This window comes from Microcaecilia unicolor, chromosome 1 (assembly GCF_901765095.1).
Source record: "Microcaecilia unicolor chromosome 1, aMicUni1.1, whole genome shotgun sequence".
NCBI classification, from domain to species: domain Eukaryota; kingdom Metazoa; phylum Chordata; class Amphibia; order Gymnophiona; family Siphonopidae; genus Microcaecilia; species Microcaecilia unicolor.
This window is the reverse complement of record NC_044031.1, coordinates 130,830,168-130,856,179: the sequence shown is the minus strand read 5'-3', so window position 1 is coordinate 130,856,179 and position 26,012 is coordinate 130,830,168. Positions and strand designations below refer to the sequence as shown.

General features: G+C 43.6%; 1 protein-coding gene across 4 annotated transcripts in view; it reads right to left on the bottom strand.

The window, feature by feature from the left end:
* Positions 1 to 26,012, bottom strand: part of ANKIB1 (ankyrin repeat and IBR domain containing 1) — a 410,970-nt gene that overhangs the window by 99,784 nt on the left and 285,174 nt on the right. For all 4 annotated transcript variants that reach the window (XM_030200246.1, XM_030200271.1, XM_030200262.1 and 1 more), the window contains exons 12-15: positions 24,221 to 24,355; positions 20,429 to 20,515; positions 5,634 to 5,700; positions 2,710 to 2,855 (exon numbers count right to left, since the gene is read on the bottom strand). In XM_030200246.1, the coding sequence (XP_030056106.1) occupies positions 2,710 to 2,855; positions 5,634 to 5,700; positions 20,429 to 20,515; positions 24,221 to 24,355 (435 nt within the window). The remainder of the gene's footprint in view (positions 1 to 2,709; positions 2,856 to 5,633; positions 5,701 to 20,428; positions 20,516 to 24,220; positions 24,356 to 26,012) is intronic.

Sequence of the window (26,012 nt, the reverse complement as noted above, 5' to 3'; positions counted from 1 at the left end):
TAAGGCAGGGAAAGGGCTGACCTATGTGCCTTCAAAGTGAAGCTGCTATAGCCTCTAACACCCTGGCTAACAACTGGCAAGCCAGGAGCCACCCCCAGGCTCGAAGAAGCTGCAGCCACCCTGCTTGGGGAGATAGAGAATACTGAAGAGGCAGTGGAGCTAGCTGGCCATGAGGCACTGTGAAAAGCTGAGTGCTCTCTATCTCCCCCTGCTGGCTGATGGACACAACCCATACGTAATGGCTTTATCTGCTTGATGACAAGGAAATTATTATTTTCCACATATTGTTTTGTTTACCATCCCTTTTCTTTCACTGTTTGTGGAATATTTTCTCTTTTGTCAAAGGATAAAAGGGGCACTGGGGAAGACAAGGCCATAGTGGAGAGATTCAATAATTCTTTGCTTCAATTTTCACAGAGGAAGATGTGGGAGAGATACCAGTGCCAGAAATGGTATTCAATGCTGATGAATCACAGAAACTGAAACAAATCTCTGGAAACCTAGAAGATGTAATAGAGCAATTTGACAAACTAAAAAGTAGCAAATTGCCTGGACTGGATGGTATATATCCCAGAGTACTGATAAAGTTGAAAGATGAACTTTCAGATCTACTGTTAATAATATGTAATTTATCTTTAATATCAAGCATGGTACTGGAAGATTGGTGGGTGGCAAATGTAACGCCAATTTTTTAAAAGCGTTCCAGAGATGATCTGAGAAATTACAAACCAATGAGTCTGAGGTTGGTGCCAGGTAAAATGGTAGAGACTATTATAAAGAACAAAATTACAGAGCGTATACATAAGCATGAATTAATGAGACAAAGCCAACATGAATTAAGGCAAGGAAAATTTTGCCTCATCAATCTACTACATTTTTTTGAAGGGGTCAATACAAATGTGGATACAGTTGAGTCAGTTGAACTTGTGTATCTGAATTTTCGAAAGGCATTTCATAAACTACCTCATGAAAGACTCCTGAGGAAATTATAGAGCCATGGGATAGGAGGTAATGTGGACTGAAAACTGGTTAAAAGATAGAAATCAGAGAGTAGGGTTAAATAGTCAGTATTCTCAATGGAGAACAGTAGATAGTGGGGATTCTTAGGGGTCTATGCTGGGACCACTGCTTTTTAATATATTTATATAAATGATCTAGAGATGGGAATAACTAGTGAGGTAACTAAATTTGCTGATGACACAAAGTTATTCAAAGTTGTTAAATCACAAGAGGATTGTGAAAAATTGCAAGAGGACTTTAACAGACTGGGAGACTGGACAGACAAATGGCAGATGACATTTAATGTGAGCAAGTGCAAAGTGATACATGTGGGAAAGAGGAACCCAAACTATAGCTATGTGATGCAAGATTCCAAGTTAGGAATCACTGCCCAGGAAAAGGAGTTAGTTGTCATCATTGATGATACGTTGAAACCCTCTGCTCAGTGTGCAGCAGTGGCTAAGAAAGCAAATAGAATGTTAGGAATTACTAGGAAAGGAACAGTAAACAAAAATATGAATGTTATAATGCTTTTGCATCACCCCATGGTGTGACCACACCTCAATAACTGTGTGCAGTTCTAGTCAATGCATCTCAAAAGATATAGCGGAATTAGAAAAGGTACAGAGAAGGGCGAAAAAAATGATAAAGTGGATGGGACGACTTTCCTATGAAGAAAGGCTAAAATGGCCAGGGATTCTTCAGCTTGGAGACATAATAGAGGTCTATGAAATACTGAGTGGAGTGGAACAGGTAGATGTGAATCGCTTGTTTACTCTTTCCAAAAATACTAGGACTAGGGGGGGCAAGCAATGAAGTTATAAAGTAGTAAAAACAGCTGGGCGGATTTCTATGGTCTATGTCCTAGAAACAACAAAGATAGACCACGGTCAAGTATATAATATCACGTTCATTGTTGATTTAATCTACAATTGAGAATGAATGTAACTGTTGGGCAGACTGGATGGACCATTCAGGTCTTTGTCTGCCGTCACTTACTATGTTAAATTTAAAACAAACCGGAGAAAATAATTCTTCACCTTAACATGTAATTAAACTTTGTAATTTGTTGCCAGAGAATGTGGTAAAAGCAGTTAGCTTAGCACGGTTTAAAAAAGGTTTGGATAATTTTTAAAAGAAAAGTCCATAAGCTATTATTAAGATGGACTTGTAAAAATCCACTACTTATTTCTAGGATAGGGAGCATAAAATCTGTTTTACTGTCCTGGGATTTTGTCAGGTACTTGTGACCTGGATTGGCCACCGCTGGAAACAGAATACTGGGCTTGATGAAACTTTGGTCTGTTCCAGTATGGCAATGCTTATTTTCTTGTGTCCTCACTGCTCCAAGGAAAAGAAGAGACTGGCTTGATCCCGCACAATGGTGGTGGGTGAGAAAGCACATGAATGTGCCTTCCTCAAAGACTTTGAGAAGTTGCTGGAGAGCCATTCCCATGCAGAGTTCCAGATGAGGTCACCAGTGTATGTTTCATCCTGCTGGTCCTCAAGAGAAAAAAAATGTAAAATAAGAGCCCCGTTTACTAAGCCGCGCTATAGGGGTGCTAATCTTTTAGCACGTGCTAAAAATGTGTGTGCTAACACTAGAGACACCCATAGGAATATATGGGTGTCTCTAGCATTAGCACAAGCTAAAAATGCTAGCGCGCCTTAGTAAACAGGGTCTTTAATCAAGCATTACACATATATTACCTGCATAAGTTCAAATATTTCTTTCTTTGTGCTTTTAGGTTCCAGAAAGAATCCATAAGGATAAGAACACTTGAGAATCCGCCGAGTTTTTAGGAGCTCATGAACCGCATGTTCAATAAATGTGGTGTCGGGACAGCCTCCTTGAACTGCAAGAGCAAGCCATGCATGAAAGTTAAAGCACTACATACAGTATCTGCAGGACTCAAAATATAGCATACAAAATATAAGAAAAAATATAAAGTTACTGTGGTTCACGCTTTTTTTTTTTTTTTTTTTAAATGCCAGGCACAATGTTAAAAAAAATAGCCAGATATTTAGTGCTGGCATCTGGTGCTGAATATTCAGATAGCACGGAGACTGACACAGCTATTGTGATATAATGATATTGAGCCCACTATCTGGACAGCTAACTGGATAAAGTTAGGACAGCGCTTTTGCATTCCTAACTTTATCCAGACGGTTATCTGGTTAGTGGATTGAATATAACCGCTAACCAGATGACTTCTGGCTCTGTCTTCCCCTGCCCTGGCAATATCCGGATAGTTCTGGGCATCAGTAATGATTTTCAGCAACACTATCTGGATAGTTATTGCACTTATATACCACCCCTAAAATTTGAGTCCAAAGTGGTTTACAAGAGAAAAAAAATCAGGGAAGAAAATAAAAGATTTCAAGGTACAGACAAGCCTTTTAAGAAATAAAATGTCTTTAAATTTCAGCGAATGAAACTGAAAAACAGAAACAGGGAGAGTTCCAGAGAAAAGCGACCTGGTAAGAAAACAATTGCTCCAATAACTTCTTGAAGTGAATCGCTTTGAAGGACAGGAAGAGGAAGAGGAAGGAAAGTGCTGCTGAAAATCAAGGGGTAGCTATTATTTGCGTAAGTACTTTGAATTTCAGGCCCATAGTTTCTAAACAGCTGGCAATGCACTTTGATATTATTGTGAGAGGCATTAAATCATTTGACATCTTCCAATATGTAGTAAAACCATCCACCCCAGCTTTTAACATGACATTAAGCAGGCTGCAGACCAAGGTTAGCTCCAAGATTTGGTGGCACCATTCCTGCACAGAAAGCTCAGGTGTATGTCTTCAGTCTGACAGGAACAAAAGCCTGAAGGGGGGCAGAATGGAGGGACTAGGCTGATACTAGTTCAGGGACCCTGTATGAGGGAGGTAGTGACATAATAGCAAATGTCCCTAGAAAGGTTCTCTCACTAAGGTTACAGTTTAGCCACATCTCAGCTGGTGGCACTAATCTGCTGAGGCGGCGTTAAATGCCCTGAGTCAGTGAGAGAGAGGGAAGCCCCAATACAGAGATGTCCAAGAGAGAGAGAGAGTGGGAACCTAAGTGCAGAGGACTTTCAGAATCCGGTAACTGCTAGGTCAAACTTCAGTGAGGTAGGAGAAGTTTCCTTGAACTTCATAGCTAAAAGAGTGAATGTTAACAAACCCTGTGGAGTGTATAAGAAAGAGACTACAGGAGCCTAAGGAGGTCTTTTACAAAGGTGTGGTAGTGTTTTTAGCGCACGCTAAATGCTAGAGACACCCATAGGAATATATGGGTATTTCTAGCATTTAGTGCATGCTTATTTTTAGATCGTGCCTTTATAAAAAGCGCGCTAAGTTAAGAAGAAGTGACTGTATATTTATCCTATGAAGCCTGTGTCTGGGACAAGGTGCAGAAACCCCGAACCAATAGGGAAAAGTAGTCTTTATTGAAATGTGGAACCTGCCAGGGACAAGGTTCCAGGATTATATTTAAGAGACTTTATTTAGAGTGAAAAGCCTGTGAGGAAACAGGCTTGTTTATTTCCCTTTTTGTATAGAATAAAGCCTTTTTGATACTGCGCACTGCCTTCCGTCTGTATTTTATGAGGACTCTATGCCTTGCCGTTGCTCACCCTGGTAGTGGGAAAGTCACAATTGAGGTCTTGGGCAACATTTCCTTTCAGCCTTTGCCAGAGGAAGTTTGTATTTTTCAAGTATACAGAAAAGGAAAAGCAATTTAAAATGTGGTAAAAATGGTAGAGAGAGAGAGAGAAAGGACAGCTATAGGTGAGCAAACCATACTTATCTGTCTGCAACCCAAAGAAAGAGCCAGATTAGTTCACACTGCTATGCAGGAAGTTAAAACATTTTTGTTTTTTACTGAGTTGCACTATAATGTGTGTTATCAGCCATTTATGGGACAAAGCTTTATAATATTTACATATGAAAAATGACTTATTATACACCGGTATTACATAGTGGCAGTGTTTCTAAGTGTAACAACAGGCATATTGACAGTTTTTTGTTATGCAGTATTTGTAGTTCCCAAGCCACTAACTTAAACATAATGATCCTAACCAATTTACAGCCTGGAATAGTATAAATAACATAGCTGTAACAGCTTGTTTCCAAACAATAGACAAGAAAATTTACTTTATAAGATTTGCCAGTGACACTGGAACCAGTATTTACTAAGTTTGTATATGATGCAACAATTGTTAAACAGGTATAAAGACTCCCAATTTTTTTCTTAGACATGGAAAAGGGAGAACACACAAAGGTGGTGCTTTCAAATTTTGAAATATCAATTGTGTTGTTAATTGTGCTATTTTCTCACCTGTCTACTGCTTTTAGTTGGATTGATGAGGAGCTGGGTTTATTGGGCTTAGAAAAGTTAATACAAGAATGATTTGCCAACAGTCTTCAGAAGCTACAATGAGAGTGGTGACTGTTCTACAGTCCTCACCAGGGGGACAAATTTTTAGTTAAGATGATATAGGTACAACAGAGATTAAAGGACAGATTAGATGACTTCTTGAGGTCTTCCCAGTTACACTTTTATATTTATTGTTACTATATACTACTGATAAGTTAATTGCCATCAAATACCTGACAATTCAAGTCACAATAAGTAGGAGCAGCATGAAACTTACTTCCACCAAGAGCTCTACTCAACTGTTCCATCTTTTCTTTGGCTGTTTTTAGAAGACGCTGTTCTAGCTATAAGAGAAAATAAATTGAACATACTTATTGTAAGTGACCCTATACAGGAATAAATTGTCATAATGCTTTTCACCTTATGCATCATTACACATTTAATGTCTCACTTCAGCATCCTATTATTTTAGGCAAATTAGGCCCACTCATCTTCAGATGCCCAAGATAAATACTTGTCAATCATAAGTCATCAGATGCATGGATGAGCATTTAAACATATGCCACACTGTTAACAAAGTTTATTCATTTGTACCATTTCTGCTGTGAATACTACCCAAGATGCACTACTAAAATCTCTTTCTGCCTATTCCATGCATTTTTGAATTCTACCACATTTCCCCTACCATCTCTTCTGCTGGAAATCTATTCCAGACAGTACCCTCTCAGTGACTATTTTCTTGCATGCTTTCCCTAAGAATCCCCTTCCTTTCAGCTTCATAAAGACTTTGTGCCCTTGGATTTCTCATTCTATTGACAATGTTACCTTTTGATAACTGACTGAAGTCTATGAGATGTTTGAATGTTTGTATCATGTGTCTCATTTTTCTCCTTCTTCCAGAGAGTATATCTTTAGCTTCAAGTCTATGAATGACTTGTAGAGCTGGCTATGTTTATGTTTATTCTACACTTGACATATTGCCTTTCTGTAAATACAGTCAAAGGAGTTTACATATACTATTTTTGCAAGTACTGGCTATGTAACACTTTGGTAGCTCTCCAGTGAATCACCTTCATCGTTTCAATTACTTTTATGGGTGTGGCCTCCGAAACTGGACACAGTTACTAGTGGATTTCATTAGACCCCAGTACAGAGGGACAGTGAGGGCTGTTTACCTGTAACAGCTGATCTCTGAAAGCAACAATTTATTAGTTCCACATATACAGTAACTAATGTCCTCCAACAGTACCATTTTCACAACTTTATAAAAACAAGCAAACAAAAACAATACAGTGATCCCTCGGCACATGTATTTCAGGTACTCGTACCCCTATTCTTGTGCAGTATGCCTCTGTTCTGTAATTAAGCTAATGAGTTCAATTGTAAAAGGGGAGAAGAAAGGATTTGGGAGACCGGAGAACTGCTGCCTTCAGAGAACACCTTCAGGTTCAAGGTTCTGACTCTGATTTAAAGCCTTGAAAGCTAACGCTCCTCCCTTATTGTTTTTCTCTTTTAGCTTGCATCAGCCCTCTCGAAATTTGTGTTCTATTGATAAGTGCTTAATAGATATCCTTTCGTTTAGGTGCATCCAGCTTGAGGCTAATTGATCTGCAATGCTTCAAAATTGCTGATGCCTCAATTTGGAATACATTGCCAGTGGAAATACGAGTAGTGTCATTCATTGTGCAATTCAGGACACAGCTGAAATCACTCTTTTTTACTCAGGCGTTTGGAGTTGCAATGTAGGGGGCTGCTCACTGTACAATGTTAGTTGCTGTGCTTGTTTGTTTTTAAATATAAACTGTCTCGATGCTAATGACTGTATACGTTCCCGTGTTGTACACCGCCTAGGGTGATTGGAGAGGTTCAGAAATATTTTAAATAAATAAATAAACACCTGTTAAATAGGTAAGTGATTTTGTTTTCTGCCCTGTTTTCCAACACCACTGTTCACTTCATTCTGCTTAGCATCCATCTCAGATATCTCTCATGGCATCCAGTCCAGCTCCTCAGTATTTATGTAGACAAGCAGTAAGGAGAAACTCAGAGTAACACAACAAACTTAAACTACTTGCTAACTTCACACTAACAAGATGAGCAAACATGTGTGGGCCTCTCTTATCTCTGGACAACTGGTAGAGATCAAGAGATATGCAGGAAGCATAATGCAAGGTGAGTTGTTGATTGACTCATTACTTCACACCAACTAAACATCTCAGAATCCTCGGGCAGACCTCTGGAACAGTGGGAAGGATTAATGGAAACAAAATTATCAGGTAATACCTAATTTCTCTGTCCAATACTTAGCTTCCCACTATTCCAGAACCTGTTGGATTTCTAAAAGCAATCCCTAGAATGGGCGGGATCCTGGCGCCGCTATCCTGAGGACTGAGGTCCCAAAACTGGCTTCTGAGTGCACCACTTCCAACCTGTAGTGCTTGACACAGGTATGCAGCGTTGACCACATTGCCAGCTTGCAAATATCTGCCAGATACAGTAAGGTAGTCTCCGCTCAGAATGTCGCTGTACACCTCATAGAATGAGACCAGAAGGCCTGAGGAGTCTGCTTCTCTGCAAGCAAATAAACTGACATGATCATCTCCTTCATCCATCTAGCAATTGTGGGCTCTCTTTACCAAAAGGCACAGGCAAAAAGAAGCAGAAGTATCCTCCAAACAACAAAACAAAACAAAAAGGGGGTAGACCAATGTAGTTCCAATATGGGGCGTTTATCAACAGTTAATCAACTTTGTGCAACAACAACACTGACTCAATGCAGTCCTACATTTCAGCGCCACATGCGCAAGTTTCAGGAGTCAAATAATTTCAATCAAAGTTGACGAGTAAGAATTAATGAAACAAAACATCCAAATATCCAACAAAACAGCATCTGGGATGCAGTCAATTATGGACAACAACTATAGGTAGCCACTTGCCCCGAATGGACAATTTAACTAGACATGACTTTGACGCTGCATCCACTGCCCAATGTCGCAACTAGCTGCTAGCCAAAGACATACAGCAGGTCGTAATCTGTAACATGTCATAAACAGCATCCGCAAAGTAGGCCAACTCTGCCTCCAGTTGGGCGTTATGGCCTCATCTTGTGTTGAAGACTGCTGATGCCACTGTTGTTTGAAGGCCCAAAGAGGCCACTTCAAAGGCTTGTTTCAGCGAGCCTTCTAGTTTCTTTTCCTGTACGTCTTTTAGGCAATGCCCCCTTCCACCAGCAAGGTGGTCTTCTTAGTCTCTGCCATAACAACGGAGTCCACGCTGGGAAGCTGCAATTTATCTGTCTCCTCCAGAAACAACAGGTAGAGGTGATTCATGGTTCTTCCCACTCACAGTCCCACATCTGGTGAGACTCATTCTGCTGTAATCAGGTCCTGAATGTCTTGATGCATTGGGAAGGCCTTACAAGGCCCTCTCAATCCTCTCATTATTGGCAAAGATGGCATTGCTGACGCTGAAGAAGGCAGCTCCCCAATGGAAAGCACCACCAGTGCCTCAGAATTAATAGTACTGAGCTCCTCTTTATGAAACACCCTCAGTACTTTCGTATCATCCCCCTCCTCCAGAGAAAGCTCTCCTCCTCTAACAGCTCCTTGAATGATGGCTCTGCTGAACAGTTCGAGGTCATATCAGATAAAGAGGGTGAAGCAGAGATAGCCTTATCTTCCCACTCCTGGAGGTCTAAAAGAGATCTCTTAGGAGTCGGAGAGGCAGCGGAGCGAGAAACTGAAGCACATTTGCAGAAACTTTGTCCCTGTTTCAGTAAATAGGCCTGGTCTAAGAGCAATATAAACTTTAGAGAAAACAAAGATCCTGATGCCGCTGAATGCTCTATCCAGCCAGGAGGCTGTAAAATGGCAGCTTTGATCTGTGAGTGATCAGACAAAGGCTGTTCCTCATGGCCAGTCGACACCAACAAAATGGTGCCTGTTCCTGTGCTCTTCTGCATCAAACTACATACCAGCCCTGCTGGAGAGCCTGGTACCTGGCTATTCGGATGTTGTGCCAAATACAAAGATGTGCTGTTCCTCTGCATCCCACAGGATTCCCAGTTTGCAAAGCCCCGATGCCAGCTGTCGAGTCCCACAGTGGGAACACCGCTTAACTCCGCAGGAGTCACCATTCACCCCAACTGTCACAAGCGCAGCACAACGTGGTCCCAAGCTGTAAGTCAGAATCCCTCATCTACACCAAGTAAAACCCTCCAAGCGGTTCTCAAACTTTAGTCAGACTTACCACTGCTGGCTGCTCTCCTCAAGCTCACAGTCTCCACAAGTCTTACCCCAGATGAGAAAGAATCAGGACTGATACTCTGTCCCACACTCTTCAGTAAACCTCTTTCCATCTCCTTTTTTTTTTTTTTTTAAACGTTGTTGTGCTGAAAAAGGAGAGATCCACAGGAAACAGGGGAGAAGTGAAGGGTGGGAAGAAGTAGATTCGCGGGGCACTAGAGACAGGGATCTTAAGGCCCCCAGATATGATCCTGAAGACTCAAGCCACCACAAAGCTCAACTGTGGTCCAGTTGACTAACTGGACCAGGAGCAAAATACTACTACTACTTAACATTTCTAGAGCGCTACTAGGGTTACGCAGCGCTGTACAATTTAACAAAGAGAGACAGTCCCTGCTCAAAGAGCTTACAATCTAATAGACAAGTGAACGGTCGGTCCGATAGGGGCAGTCAAATTGGGGCAGTCTGGATTCACTGAACGGTAAGGGTTAGGTGCCGAACGCAGCATGTCCAGCACCTGCTAGTTGACGGATATAACTATCCCACAGGTTCTGGAATAGTGGGAAGCTACGTTACAGAAGTGCTATTTAATAATGGTGATATACCTCACCACAAATATTAAATTAGTATGGAGTCATCTTTATCATTCTATACTTCTCATTTGGCACTGTGTTCCTTATGGTAGCCTGTTTTGTTCTGTTCCAGGCTGTACCCTCATCTAGTTGTATATAGTTTCAGGTTAATCTGCGTTAAGTCTTCGCCGTTGCGAGGCCCAAATAACCACTGTTTGTTAGGGATTGTGAGAATTGTAACCTTGCTTGTCCTCAGAGAAAGTGAAGATACTTACCTGTAGCAGGAATTCTCTGAGAACAGCAGGCTTCATATTCTCACAATCCCGCCCACCTCCCCTTGGAGTTGTCTTTTCTTCATATTTTATTTCGTATTTTGCTTTTGTACTAAACTGAAAGCTGCGGGTGGGAAGGCACTTGTGCATGCACTTTGGAGCGCTGCTTGCACTCCAGAAAGCTCTCATTTTTTTTCTATGGCATTTTGAGAATATGAAGCCTGCTGTCCTACAGAGAATACCTGCTACAGGTAAGTATCTTCGCTATCTGGACTGCATGGTATTTGCAACCTTGCAAATCTCTTCAATGGAGGCTGACTTCGTGGGCTACTGATGCAGCCATGGCTCTAACATTATGAGCTGAGACATGACCCTCCAAAGTCAGCCCAGCCTAGGCATAAGCGAAGAAGATGCAATCTGCTAGCCAATTGGATATGGTGCGTTTCCCAATGGTGACCTCCATCCTGTTGGGATCAAAAGAAACAAAAAGCTGGGTGGACTGTCTGAAGGGCTTCATCTGCGCCATGTAAAAGGCCAGTGCTCTTTTGCAGTCCAAAGTGTGCAAGATGCTTTCGCCAGGATGGGCATTAGGTCGAGGAAAGAATGTTGGCAGGACAATCGACTGGTTCAGATGGAATTCCAACACCACCTTTGTTAGGAACTTAGGTGCGTGTGGAGGACTAATCTGTTGTGATTAAACTTAGTAGAAGGTGTATCCACTGCTAGGGCCTAAAGCTCACTGACCCTACGAGCTGAAGTACAGCCAACAAGAAAACGACCTTCCAGGTCAAGTACTTCAGATGGCAGGAATTCAGTGGCTCAATAGGAGCTTTCATCAGCTGGGTGAGAATGACGTTGAGATCCCATGACACTGGTGGAGGTTTGACAGGGGGCTTTGACAAAAGCAAACCTCTCATGAAGCGAACAACTAAAAGCTGTCCAGAGATAGGCTTACATTCTACACGATGATGATAAGCACTAATTGAACTTACGGAGTTGGTCTTGAGACCAGACTCTGATGTGTAGAAGGTATTCAAGCAGGGTCTGTGTAGGACAAGAAAGGGGATCTATGGCCTTTCTATCACACCAGATGGCAAACCTCCTCCATTTGAAAGAATAACACTTTAGTGGAATCTTTCCTGGAAGCCAGCAAGACCCGAGAGACACCCTCCGAAAGACCCAAGGAAGTGAATTCTAGGCTCTCAACATCCAGGCCATGAGAACCAGAGACTGGAGATTGGGATGCGGAAGCGACCCCTCATTCTGAGTGAAGTGGGTCGGAAAACACTCCAATCTCCACAGTTCTTCGGAGGATAATTCCAGAAGAAGAGAGAAACAAATCTGTCGTGGCCAGTAGAGCATAATCAGAATAATGGTTCTCAGTCTTGCTTGAGTTTCAATACAGTCTTACCCACTAGAGGTATCGGACGATACACATACAGAAGATCTGTCCCCCAATGTAGAACGATGGCATCTGATGCTAGTCTGTCATGGGCCTGAAGCCTGGAACAGAACTGAGGGACCTTGTTATTGACCTAAGTGGCAAAAAGATCCACTGAAGGGGTGCCTGATGCTCGGAAACTCTTGCAGGCTATGCCTATATTTAGAGACCACTCATATGGTTGCATTTTCTTGCTCAGCCTGTCAGCCAGGTCATTGTTTACACCCGCCAGATAAATGGCTTGGAGAAACATGCCGTGTTGGCGAGCCCAATGTCACACCTGGATGGCTTCTTAACACAGAGGGTGAGATCTGGTGCCTCCCTGCTTGTTAGTGTAATACATTGCAACCTGATTGTCTGTTTGAATGAGAATAATTTGATGGGATAGCCGATCTCTGAAAGCCTTTAGAGCGTTCCAGATCGCTCAGAGCTCCAAGAGATTGATCTGAAGACTCTTTTCCTGGAGGGACTAATGCCTTGAGTGTGAAGCCCATCTACATGAGCTCCCCAACCTAGGAGAGATGCATCCATCGCCAGCACTTTTTGCAGCTGGGGAATTTGAAATGGAAGTCTCAAGGTCAAATTGGGCCGAATTGTCCACCATTGAAGACAGAGAACAAGCTCTGGGGACACTTGGATGACATCTTCTAGATTTCCCGTGGCTTGATACCACTGAGAAGCCAGGGTCCATTGAGTAGATCTCATGTGTAGATGTGCCATGGGTGTAACGTAAACTGTGGAAAACATGTGGCCCAACAATCTCATCATCTGCTGAGCTGTGACCTGCTGTGATGTCTGAACCTTGGACACTAGCAAAAGATTGTCTGTACGCGCCCCCGAGAGGTAAGCTCAGACATTCTTCGTATCGAGCAGGGCTCCTATGAACTCCAATTGTTGAACAGGATGGAGATGGGACCTGGGGTTGATGATCACGAACCTTAGTAGTTCCAGCACCCGAATAGTCATCCGAATGGACTCCCGATCACTGTCCTCGGAGGTGCACTTCACCACCCAATCGTCGAGATAAGAGAACACCTGGACTCCCAGTTTGCGCAGCGACACTGCGACTACAACTAGGCACTTGTAAAGACCCTGGGAGCTGATGCGAGGCCAAAAGGCAACACGCGGTACTGAAAGTGAAGTGTTCCCAGCCGAAACCAAAGATACTTCCTGTGGGCTGGAAGTATTGGGATGTATGTATATGCATCCTTCAAGTCCAGAGAGCATAGTCAATCATTTTCCTGAATCATGGGAAGAAGGGTGCCCAGGGAAACCATCCTGAACTTTTCTCGGACTAAGAATTTGTTCAGGGCCCTTAGGTCTAGGATGGGACGCATCTCCCCGTTTTTCTGCACAAGGAAGTACCTGGAATAGAATCTTTGCCCTGGTGGAATGGGTTCGACTGCATGGGCCTTCAGAAGGGCGAAGAGTTCCTCTGCAAGTACCTCACAGTGCTGAGAGCTGAAAGAATGGGCTCTCGGTGGACAATTTGGAGGTTTGGAAAGCAAATTGAGGGTGTATCCAAGCCGGACTATTTGAAGAACCCACCGGTCGGAGGTTATGAGAGGTCACATTTGGTGAAAAAACATTAACCTTACCCAAACTGGCAAGTCGTCCAGGACAACCACTTTTACTGTGGCTATGCTCTGCTGGAGCCAGCCTAAAGCTTGTCCCTTGCTTTTGCTGGGGAGCAGTAGTGGCCTTGGGCGAATGCTGTTGATGAGAACGAGTGTCCTGGGGCTGAGCCTGAGCAGATTGGCGAGCCGCAGGAGTGTACCTATGCCTGGAATAGGAATTGGGGGCATTCCGCGACCTATCAAAATACCTTCTGCATGAGGAGGCAGTTGCAGAAGACGCCCAGTGGGAGAGAGAAGATACAGCATCAGTATGCTTCTTTATTCAGTCAGTGACCTCCTCAAACCTTCTCTCTGAAAAGATTATCCCCCTCAGCAAGGGGTATCCGCCATTCTCTGCTGGACAGAATGGTCCAGGTCATAAAGATGCAGCCATGAGAGTCTGCACATTGCTGTACCTTGGGGAAAGATCCTGGATGCCATGTCAAAAGTGTCGTAAATGCCCTTGGCCAAGAACTTGCGATATGCCTTCTGCTGCTTGAGTAACTGGTGAAATGGCTTGGCCTGCTCCAGAGGGAGTGCATTGACCAAGTCTGACAGCTGCCACACCGACGCTCGTGAAGGGCTGGTGTGATTGAATATGGGCAATGAGCATAGAGGCCTGATACATTTTTCTCCCAAAAGAGTCCAGGGTTCTAACTTCTCTGCCAGGGGGAACTGAGGCATAGTACCTAATACTCCTGGCTTTTTTGAGAGTGGCATCCACCACCATGGAGTCGTGGGGTAACTGAGACCTCACCAAACCAGGTTTCCCGTGGATCCGATACTGGGTGTCAATTTTCTTGGGGACCACAGGGACAGAGGGGACACCCAGTGCCTGACAAAGACGGCCTTGAGTACCTTGTGAGAAAGCAGCTGTCACTGCCTCCTTAGGAGGGGAGGTGTAGTCCAGGACCTTGAGCATTTTGGCCCTGGGCTCATCCTCCACTTCTGCGGGGAATGGAATGGCCTCAGCCATTTCCCATACAAAAGAGGTGAATGAGAGGCTCTCAGGTGCAGAGAGTCTCCTCTCAGGTAGAGGGGAGGGCTCATCGGAGGAAAAGTACCAGGGATCCTCTTCTGAATCTCATGAGAGCTCCTCTTCGGTATCGGACAACACTTCCCTCTGGGATGTCCGAGACTGGGCCTGCCTTGACGTCGAGGACCCATGAACTCAAGAACTGTGTTGAGGAGCCGCTCCTATCTTGACTCCAGCGAATCTTCCTACACCGACCCTGAAGGGGTACCGACCTGGGTGGCTGTCAACACTGGGGCCGCAAACGGCGCTGGCATCAGAGGCCGCACTGTGGGTCAGGCGGGGCTGCAGCGGAAGGCATGGCAGATTCAAGCAACTCTGATGCCGATGCACATCGCTGCATGAGGCCTTCCAGAAGCTCAGGGAGCAAGGCCCAGATGCGCTCATCGAGGGCCTCCATGGTTAAAGGCTGCGGGGCTGGTTGGAGCTCAGGTTGCAGAACCACCGTGGCCAGTGAGGGAGCAGGACCTCTGCTGCTTGGAGATGCACACATCAGCACCTCCTAGATGGAGGGGGAGCGGTCTTCCTGGCGTCAGTGCCTTTTGGGTGCTCTGCTCAGACAAATGGTGACGGAACCCACGAAGGAGGGAGCAACGCTGGATCTGGTGCTCACAAATGGGGATAGTGTGTCAAATGTCCGAGTGGGTGCCCACCTGGGCGGCAGTGACCATCAAACGGTTTGGTTTGATATGACAGCTGAAGTGGAGGGCAGCCACTCAAAAATCAAAGTCCTGGATTTCAAGCATGCTGACTTTAGTAAAATGGGGGAATACCTGAGGAAGGAGCTGATGGGATGGGAGGATGAACGAGAAGTGGAAGGACAATGGTCCAAGCTGAAAGAAGCTATAAATAGGGCCACAAACCTTTATGTAAAGAAAAGCAAGAAAAAAAGGAAACCGATATGGTTCTCCAAACAAGTGGCTGAGAAAATAAAGGCTAAAGAGTTGGCGTTCCTGAAATACAGAAAGACTCAATAAGAGGAACATGGGGAGGAATACCGGATGAAACTGAAAGAAGCCAAGAGAGCGATACGTCTGGCGAAAGCGCAAGCGGAAGAACAAATGGCTAGAAATGTAAGGAGGGGTGACAAAACTTTCTTCAGGTATATTAGTGAAAGGAGGAAGACTAAAAAGGGAATTGTGAGACTGAAAGATGCTGAGAACCGCTATATAGATAATGATGAAGAAAAAGCAAATTTGCTAAATAGATACTTTTGTTCTATTTTCACAGAAGAAAATCCTGGAGCAGGACCGCAATTGACTGGCAAAAGTACATGTGAGAATGGAGTGGATATAGCACCGTTCACAGAAGAGAGTGTGTATGGAGGAGTGGCCTAGTGGTTAGGGTGGTGGACATTAGTCCTGGGGAACTGAGGAACTGAGTTCGATTCCCAGCACAGGCAGCTCCTTGTGACTCTGGGCAAGTCACTTAACCCTCCATTGCCTGCCGCATAGAGCCTGCCATGAGTGGGAAAGCGCGGGGTACAAATGTAACAAAAATAAATAAAATAAAACTTAAAAATCTAAAGGTGGACAAAGCAGTGGGACCAGATGGGATCCACCCCAGGATATTGAGGGAGCTCAGAGAGGTTCCTGCGGGTCCTCTTAAAGATTTGTTTAATAAATCCTTGGAGACGGAGAGGTTCCGTGGGATTGGAGAACGGCGGAGGTGGTCCCTCTTCAGAAAAGTGGTGATAGGGAAGAAGCTGGAAACTACAGGCCAGTAAGCCTCACTTCGGTTATTGGAAAAGTAATGGAAGCGATGCTGAAGGAAAGGATAGTGAATTTCCTGGAAGCAAATAAGTTGCAAGATCCGAGACAACATGGTTTTACCAAAAGGAAATCGTGCCAAACGAATCTCATTGAATTCTTTGACTGGGTGACCGGAGAATTAAATCGTGGATGTGCTATGGACGTAATCTACTTAGATTTCAGCAAAGCTTTTGACACGGTTCCCCACAGGAGGCTCTTGAATAAACTAGACGGGCTGAAGATAGAACCCGAAGTGGTGAACTGGATTAGGAACTGGTTGACGGGCAGACGCCAGAGGATGGTGGTAAATGGAGTTCGCTCAGAGGAGGGAAAAGTGAGTAGTGGAGTGCCTCAGGAATCGGTGCTGGGGCCGATTCTATTCAATATATTTGTGAGTGATAATGCCGAAGGCTTACAAGGTAAAGTTTGCCTTTTTGCGGATGACACTAAGATTTGCAACAGAATGGATACCCCGGAGGGAGTGGAAAGCATGAAAAAAGATCTGCGGAAGCTAGAAGAATGGTCTAACGTTTGGCAATTAAAATTCAATGCGAAGAAATGCAAAGTGATGCACTTAGGGAGTAGAAATCCATGGGAGACGTATGTGTTAGGCGGTGGGAGTCTGATAGGTACGGACGGGAGAGGGATCTTGGGGTGATAGTATCTGCGGACCTGAAGGCGACGAAACAGTGTGACAAGGCGGTGGCCGTAGCTAGAAGATTGCTAGGCTGTATAGAGAGAGGTGTGACCAGCAGAAGAAAAGAGGTTTTAATACCCCTGTATAAGACGTTGGTGAGGCCCCACCTGGAGTATTGTGTTCAGTTTTGGAGGCCGTATCTTGCGAAGGATGTTAAAAAAATGGAAGCGGTGCAAAGAAAAGCTACGAGAATGGTATGGGATTTGCGTTGCAAGACGTATGAGGAGAGACTTGTTGACCTGAACATGTATACCCTGGAGGAAAGGAGAAACGGGGGTGATATGATACAGACGTTTAAATATTTGAAAGGTATTAATCCGCAAACGAACCTTTTCCGGAGGTGGGAAGGAGGTAGAACTAGAGGACATGAAATGAGATTGAAGGGGGGCAGACTGAAGAAAAACGTCAGGAAGTATTTTTTCACGGAGAGAGTGGTGGATGCTTGGAATGCCCTCCCGTGGGAGGTGGTGGAGAGGAAAACGGTAATGGAATTCAAACATGCGTGGGATAAACATAAAGGAATCCTGCTCAGAAGGAAGGGATCCCCAGAAGCTTAGCCGGTGGTGGGAGGCAGGGCTGGTGGTTGGGAGGTGGGGATAGTGCTGGGCAGACTTATACGGTCTGTGCCAGAGCCAGTGGTGGGAGGCGGGGATAGTGCTGGGCAGACTTATACGGTCTGTGCCCTGAAAAAGACAGGTACAAATCAAGGTAAGGTATACACAAAAAATGGCACATGTGAGTTTATCTTGTTGGGCAGACTGGGTGGACCGTGCAGGTCTTTTTCTGCCGTCATCTACTATGTTACTATGAATCCCTCGGCACCAAGTGTCGATGGAGATCGGTGACGGTGTTTCTTGGCCTTTGCCCGTTGCATGTTATCCATGCTCCTCGGTGCTGATGAGGACGATGTTGCCTCGGGGTCGGATCCAACAATGGACAGTCCTGACAATGGACGGCCCCGGGGGGGCCTGCATTTTAGGAGGCCTTGAGACAGGTGGAGACCCACTCGATACCTCAATGCACCCAGTGTCTCGGGGTCTCACAGCTACCATTCCTACCGTGACTCCGATGCAAGACTCAATGTTGACGCCAAAGCCTTCGACCTCGATGCTGATGTTGAACAACCAGACCTGGCTCCAAAAATCTTGTCGCATTGAGCCTCTCGGGAAATTTGGGTCCTTTTCTTCATATGAAGACAAAGGACACAATTGGCAGGGCTATGGTCGTGATTGAGGCACTGTAGACACCAAGAATGGATGTCTTTTCCCGAGATGGTCCACTTGCACTGGGTACATTGTCTGAAGCCATTGGGAGTCTGATGACATGGAAGGAAAAAATGGCTTTGGCGAAATTAAATGTTGCGATGTTGCCTAAAAAAGGGGAAGAAGGAACAAAAAAGAGACCCGACCGAGGAGGCCTAAAACCGGCCCGCGCTGAAAAAGAAAAGAAACTTAAAACGCAGGCTAAAAAGCTAGGGACCGTAAGGGATTTTGCGAATAGGAAATACTGTGTGACAAGCAAGTGAAAAAAGCTGATGCTTCTCAAGCGGAGAAAATGAAACTGAATGGCATGGCCACGCTGTGGGCGGGAAGGCACTCACACATGCTCCAGAAAGCTCATTTTTTTCTATGGCATTTTGCCGACCCAGACGACACGGGATGCGTCTACCCACTTGTGAGAATTGTAAGCCTGCTTGTCCTTGGAGAAGATTTGAAACCTTTTCCGGAGAGGGGAAGGCGGTAGAACGAGAGGACATGAAATGAGATTGAAGGGGGGCAGACTCAAGAAAAATGTCAGGAAGTATTTCTTCACGGAGAGAGTGGTGGATGCTTGGAATGCCCTCCCGCGGGAGGTGGTGGAAATGAAAACGGTAACGAAATTGAAACATGCGTGGGATAAATATAAAGGAATCCTGTTCAGAAAGAATGGATCCTCAGGAGATTAGCCGAGATTGGGTGGCAGAGCCAGTGGTGGGAGGCGGGGCTGGTGGTTGGGAGGCGGGGATAGTGCTGGGCAGACTTATACTGTCTATGCCGGGGCTGGTGGTTGGGAGGCGGGGAAAATGCTGGGCAGACTTATATGGTCTGTGCCAGAGCTGGTGGTGGAGGCTGGGCTGGTGGTTGGGAGGCGGGGATAGTGCTGGGCAGACTTGTACGGTCTGTGCCCTGAAGAGGACAGGTACAAATCAAGGTAGGGTACACACAAAAAGTAGCACATATGAGTTTATCTTGCTGGGCAGACTGGATGGACCGTGCAGGTCTTTTTCTGCCGTCATCTACTATGTTACTATGATTTGATACTCTTCAATTTGTCAAATTGCCCCATTACATCTTACAGGTTTACAGAGATTTCATTCAGTTTCTCTGAATTGTCAGCTCTGAATACCATTTCTGGCACCGGTATCTCTCCCAAATCTTCCTCAGTGAAGACTTAAGCAAAGAATTCATTTAATCTCACCGCTATGGCTTTGTCTTCCCCGAATGCTCCTTTTACCCCTTGGTAAATTTAAATCTGCCTTAAAAGCTTATTATACTCAGGCTTTTGTATCTGATTAATTGTTGGAATTTATCTGCAATTATGGACCTGCCTCGTAGCAGCATTTTAATTTTTTATTTTGTGCCCATGCTCTGTCCTTGTGCCTTCACTTTCCTCTCCTGCTGTGTCCCCCATTTTCTATTTAATATTAATATTCTACTATTAGTTGTTGCTGTCAGAAAGGTAGGCCAGTGCAGGCCAATGGCTTAGACAGGCAACTAAGGAGGACCAAACAAAGGAATTGTGCAGATCTGGGCTGTCACATAGTTTATAACATTTAAGACATGACCAAGGACTAGGATCTTGGATCCAGTATAGGAGAACTTGGACTGTGCTGACAGGCAAATAGGAGTTGTTCATCCTGAGCATCATAGATGAAACATTGTAAGCTCTTCTGGATAGGGATCTGCATATACATAACATATTAGAGAAAGCCTGCATGGAGAATATGTGGTTTAACACTTGTTCTGTCCATTTTTAAGTTTGTATTTTAAATAGGTTAGGAGGAACCAGAAGGGGCCGACAGAAGAAAACAATGTGATGCAGCTAATTCACCACGTCACACATGATTCACTGGAAACAGTATAAAACAGGTTTGCTTATTCTCTTGCACGTGCAATTCCCTGAAAGTAAGAAAGTGATTTTTCAAAAACGTTTTCTTACTTGTAGTCTCATCAAGAGCAGCTTAATCTCCTATCCCTTTCTTCCAAGTTATGTCTTGCTCCTAACTCTACCAGTGGAACCACATGCATACTGTACTCCTTCAGATTAGCAAACAAATCAAAAGTGGTGTACAACATGTGGTAATTGGAAATGTGACTGGTTGTGTCTCAAAATGCATTTTCACTATGCTGAAGGAAGAACTGGTATTCAAGTGAAGAGAAAATCAACAGAAATAGTCTCACAAATACCTGATAGCTGAGCTCATGGTTCTTAAATCTTGTGTAATAGTGCATAAACCTGTCAAGTTCTTGATATCGTTTATGTTTCTTCTCAGCCTAGAAAAATAATTTGCCAAAAACATGATTGAACATTTGAAGTTTATAAAAGGTATAACCTGTTTTAGTCAGTTAAAAAAAAAAAAAAGAAGGCAGCTAGGTGGACGTGATACCTTTTGATCATTGCAGCTGTCCAGGTAAGTGAAACTGATGTTTTAACCATTGTGCTGTGGCTTTCTTCAAGTTTCGTTCAATGGCGTTGCCATGGATGGGCAGAGGTTCAGGCCCACCCAAAATTGACCCACTCTTGCTGTGGCTGGCAAGGATCCCCAAGCACCGCCAGCTGATGACCCCTCTTGGCCAGAACTCTTCCAAGCTGGGTAGCCAGTGGCAGTGTCCAAGAGTAGTAATCATCCCCCCCCCCCCCCCCCCCACCAAAGCATGCTCAGTTTTTTTGCATGCACGAAAACTCAGCATGCGTGGAGAACTGGTGGCAACTGCTCTGGGATAGTGCCGCTGGCTACCCAGCTTGGAAGAGTTCTGGCCGGGTGAAGTCTTCAACTGGTGGGCCTTAGGGATCCCTGCTAGCGCAGTTATTTGCATTTGAATGTGGAACTACTCAAACAGTCACAATGATCAGGACACCAGCTGTGGAAGCCTAAGAGAATATGATACCTTTTATGGGCTAACATGTTTTAAGACATAGTACCATTAAAAAGGCCATTTCCTTAGGCAATGTACTGTACCTGAAGTTGGAATTTCTTGTACACGAGAAAGAGACAATATGTGAGCTAACGTAGATAAATTTTAATCCATTTACACATCATTATAAGGTTACATAAAGTACAAAGATGCTAATGTGCTAAATAGTGAATAAGTTCTAGAGCAGTGTTTCCCAAGTCAGTCCTTGAGTACCCCCTTGCCAGTCAGGTTTTCAGAGTATCCACAGTGAATATGCATGAGACTGATTTGAATACACTGCCTCCATTATAGGCAAAATCTTTTATGCATATTCATTGTGGATATCCTGAAAACCTGACTGGCAAGAGGGTAATCCAGGACTGACTTGGGAAACACTGTTCTAGAAGGTATTTACTCTCCTATTCCTGCACGGGCTGCCTCACAGCCCCGTTTTCCTTCTCATGTTTCACCCTCACCATTATTTGAAACACCAATTGAGCCAGTTACTCAATTCAAATACTTAGGAGTTGTTCTAGATTCAAATCTTAAATTTTCTGCTCAGATCTCCTCCGTCTTGAAGAATAGCATTTTTACCCTCCGTAGGTTAAGATCTGTTAAAGGTATCTTTGATTTTGATGCTTTTTATACACTGTTTCATGCATTTATAGGTTCCCGATTAGACTACTGTAACATAATTTACGCTTGCCTTCCCGAAGTTTGAACTGAAGCATCTAAGACACTTCAGAACACTGTGGCTTGGTTACTTTGTTCAGCCCAATGAAGATCAAGTTACACCTTTGTTACTTTACTGGCTTCCTGTTAATTTTGAGTTCAGTTCAAAATTCTTACCCTAGCCTTCAAAGCTGATCATATAGACTTCCCTGATTGCTTAGTGTAGCTTCCTCGTCTCAGAAGGCCCTGCAAGATCTACTATTACCTGTGGCCGAATACCTCAAGCCTGCAGTTCACCTCTGAGCTCAGAGACAATTAAACTAACCTCGCCTCCAAAGTCCTAGACCATGGAGAGGAAAGAAAACTAAAAGGATTTTAGGACCCTGTAACCAGACAGATGGTAAGTACAAGTTACATATGGAAAATGTGATGTTCTTAACACATTAGGTTCTTTTGTTACATAAAAATACATTTAAACATAAACTAATAACAGAAATTTTCCTAACAGGTGCAATAGTATAACTTAAGAACAACAGTGAAACCAACAGATAAGTATTAACCAAAGTATCGTACTTGTTCTTGCTCAATCTATAAATTTCCTTTATAGTGTGTGTCTCAAGAATCAATTATTTTGAATTACTTTATGTCTTTTAGGTGTGAACACCCAGATTCAGTCTCTAGAACAGGTAAGTCAGATTAAACTCAGTGACCTATTGGTGTCCTTTTGCATAGGAGTGAAGATTTATCTTTAGTCTTTCTTGGAACTTCTTCTTTCTTCTCCTTGCTTGTATGTTTGGAGCTCAGGATCTTCTCTTTCAGTTCAGGAACCTACTACCTCACACTTTAAATGAAATCAACAACAACAAAAAAAAGACTTCCTCTCTGACTAACAGCAGGAATAACACTAGCTGGGATTCAGGGACAACTGTGGCTTTCTAATTAGCAAAATAAATAATAATTGTGTAACAAATAATTTTTCTGCTCTTGAACTGAGTTCCCTAACTAAGGAAGGGCACGCTTCATTGGATCCTGTAGTCACACTGCCGACAGTAACTTGGTCTCTCCAAACTCATACAATCTTCCACACTAGTACATCAGCAGACCATGCAGAACACACATACTGCAAGCCCAACCTTAAGCTTGGAGACCAGTTTTTCTAGTGGCTTACCTGGGATTAATCCACTTGCATAAACCTGTTTTACACAACCTTGCACAGGGTCTCTCCACCACAGTCTTAACTGCAAAACTTTTAAAGAGCACACAAACAAAAAAATACAGTTTAGTTCTTTCTTTCTCTTGTTCAAATCCAACACTTTTCACCTTCAGCTCACTTCACCTGCACTCAGTGTTTCAGTACTAAACACTAGCAGAGAAATTCTCTTTCAGATACTTAAACAGCACACAAAAAACCCATCAGTTTTAGAACTTTCTTTTTCTCTGCTCAGATCCAACACTTTTCTCTTCCAGCTCTCTTCACCTGCATTCAGTGATTCAACACTCACAGAAAAACTTACTTTCACATGCATTCAGTGATTCAAAGCTCACAAAAAACTTACTTTCACATACTGTCTGCCTAGAAATCCTGTCATGCAGTCAAAGCTCTCTCAAACACATCTTCCCTCTTTAGTGTCTTCAGCCCCTCCTCCACTTCCTGGCAAGCTGTTCCCAAGGGAGACTGGATCTGAGTCACCAGCTGACCTCTGCCAGCCAATAAGGCTTCAGAATACAGGGTGTTTGCCTCATGGACACTAATTAACATTTTCTCACAATCTCCATTTTGGAAAATAACTTTGACTAGAGATGTTCACTCAAATTAAATTCTGCATCACCCCACATACTTACCCAAGTGATGCCCACTCAAAAAAACCAAATTCAACACTGAGAGCATTGGGGCAAACCGCAGACCCATGCAGGAAGTCCAGAACTGCTTCTGGAGCCACAGCACTGGCCACCAACAATCTCTGGGAGCCCAGAGCCTCCCCCGGACATAAAAGCAGGTGGCTAGGTCTAAATTAAAGCTCAGTGGCCACAAAGGCTTATGCCAACAGAAGTAGTCCTGGTTTTATTGAAACTACTAAAATCTAAGGATTGCTCCAGCTACCATGAATACCTTTGTCACATCTAGCACAGTTTCTCCTCTCTAAGTTGCTCAGGGTAACTATGATTCCTAGTTTCAAATTATGAGTGAGTGTCTCTGTGGGTGACCTTGAGGCATATTTTCAAAGCACTTAGCCTTCCAAAGTTCCATAGGTTTCTATGGAACTTTGGAAGGCTAAGTGCTTTGAAAATATGCCTCCTTGGGAGAGGAAGGAACATCTAGCGATAAGTTAAAGAAAAATAAGCCTTAGAAAAGAAGGACTCTGAAAGTAAGCAAAACCATGTTACCATCCAGAGTAGTAATCCTCCTCTTACCTCCACTGTCATTTCCTTGGACTGTTCCTCAACCTGTTGAATAACCTCATAACGAGTGCACCTGTAGTAACCCCCAGTGGAAGAGCTGTGCTTTTTCCATTCTTCTAGACAAATCCAGCAGAAATCATATTTGCACTTTAAAAGAGAAACATAATAGGCATCATTTTCCAGTGCTGAGCTCTAGAAGTCACACTGCTTCTGGAGGAAAATAACTTTTTGCTTGTTATGTTACATATTATTTGACCAACAACCATAAAAAGATGCTGTTCATGAGCTTTCAAGACTACAGCAGGTCTGAATCTGTAAATTTCTATAAATCCCTCTATACCTCTCAGCTTGAGGCTTTGCCCAGAGAACTTAAGGAATGAATGGCTGAGCTCTAAAAATCTGCCCAAATTAGATTTTTCTCTAAGCGAGTACATGGATCGCCCCTTCATAATTTCAGAAGTCCAGAAAATTTACTAGGGCTGAGTGCATAACTTCATACTCAATATTTCACTGAACTCCTAAATTTAGGTACATAAAAAGCAGGCAGCAAAGGTGCAGATTTAGAGCAAGGAAAAAAGTTTGGAGCTTAACACCGATTTTCAGCACTAGGCTTATAATTTTAGGCAAATGAAGGGCAGGCCTAAATTTATAATCGCAACTTAAGTACTTAAATTAAGATGAACTTTCAGCTGGAAAAATATATTCTTACATTTGGCTGAAAATAGGGCATAAATTTAGGATCATAGCTTAGGTGCATATTTGGACCTAAGACTAATAAGGCAGCCGATCCTGATCATTTATCTGTGGAACTGTATATTGCCATGAAAGATCAGGTAGTGCTTGTATAAGTACAGGTTTTCCATGAAATTACTGAATGTAATCCTCTATTCTACAATGCACTGATCTTTGTGATACCCAAAGAATGCAGGGATCCCAATTTATGTAGTAATTAAATACCTATTTTTAAAAACTTAATGTTGATAAGAATTAATCTAAAATACCTCATATTTCTGTGAAGAACACAGTATTGCTCAATTAGTCCACCCAGATCACACAGGATTTATCAAAGGCAGACATGGGGCAGACAAATGTTAAGCACCTTATTAATGTGCTGCAGTGCAGAGTGATCCTGCTCGATATGCCTCTGTCTGCCTAGATGCTGAGGTGTTTGATGAAAATTAATGGCCCTATTTGTTCAGTTTTACATCACTTCAGCTTTAATTCCTATCTTTGCACTTGGATTAAGCCCTCTATGCTACACCATTAACTGCTGTCCACCTCCAGGCTGCCCTCGCCGTCCTGAGGAACTGGGAGGTTCCCAGCACCTCGGGGTTACGTTTCGGAACCGTGTGAATCTGCCAACTGATATGATTGGGTCCCAGACTTGCAAGTTCTAATGTTGTTGTTGAAAAATCGCTTGTTCCTCTATACCAGTCACTGATATGTCTCATAGCGCAAGCCACAGACAGATATCGCACATTCAGCAAGCCCACGCCTCCATGTGACCTCGGTTTCTGGAGGACAGCAATCGACACTCTGAGTTGCCTCCCCCTCCACAAAAAAGACTGCATGGCTCTGGTGAGTGCTCGTTCATCTCTAGTTCGCAAAAACAAAAGAAGCATCTGAAAAAGATAGATCCATCTTGGGGCGAGCATCATATTGAATAAATTTATTCTGCCAAGCAGTGATAGGAGGTACGCCGCTCAGAGTTGCAACAGTCTAATCGTGTCCTGCAAGAGAAGGGCCACATTACACGCATACAACTGTTTTAGGTTCTTAGGTATCCAAATGCCCAGATACTAAA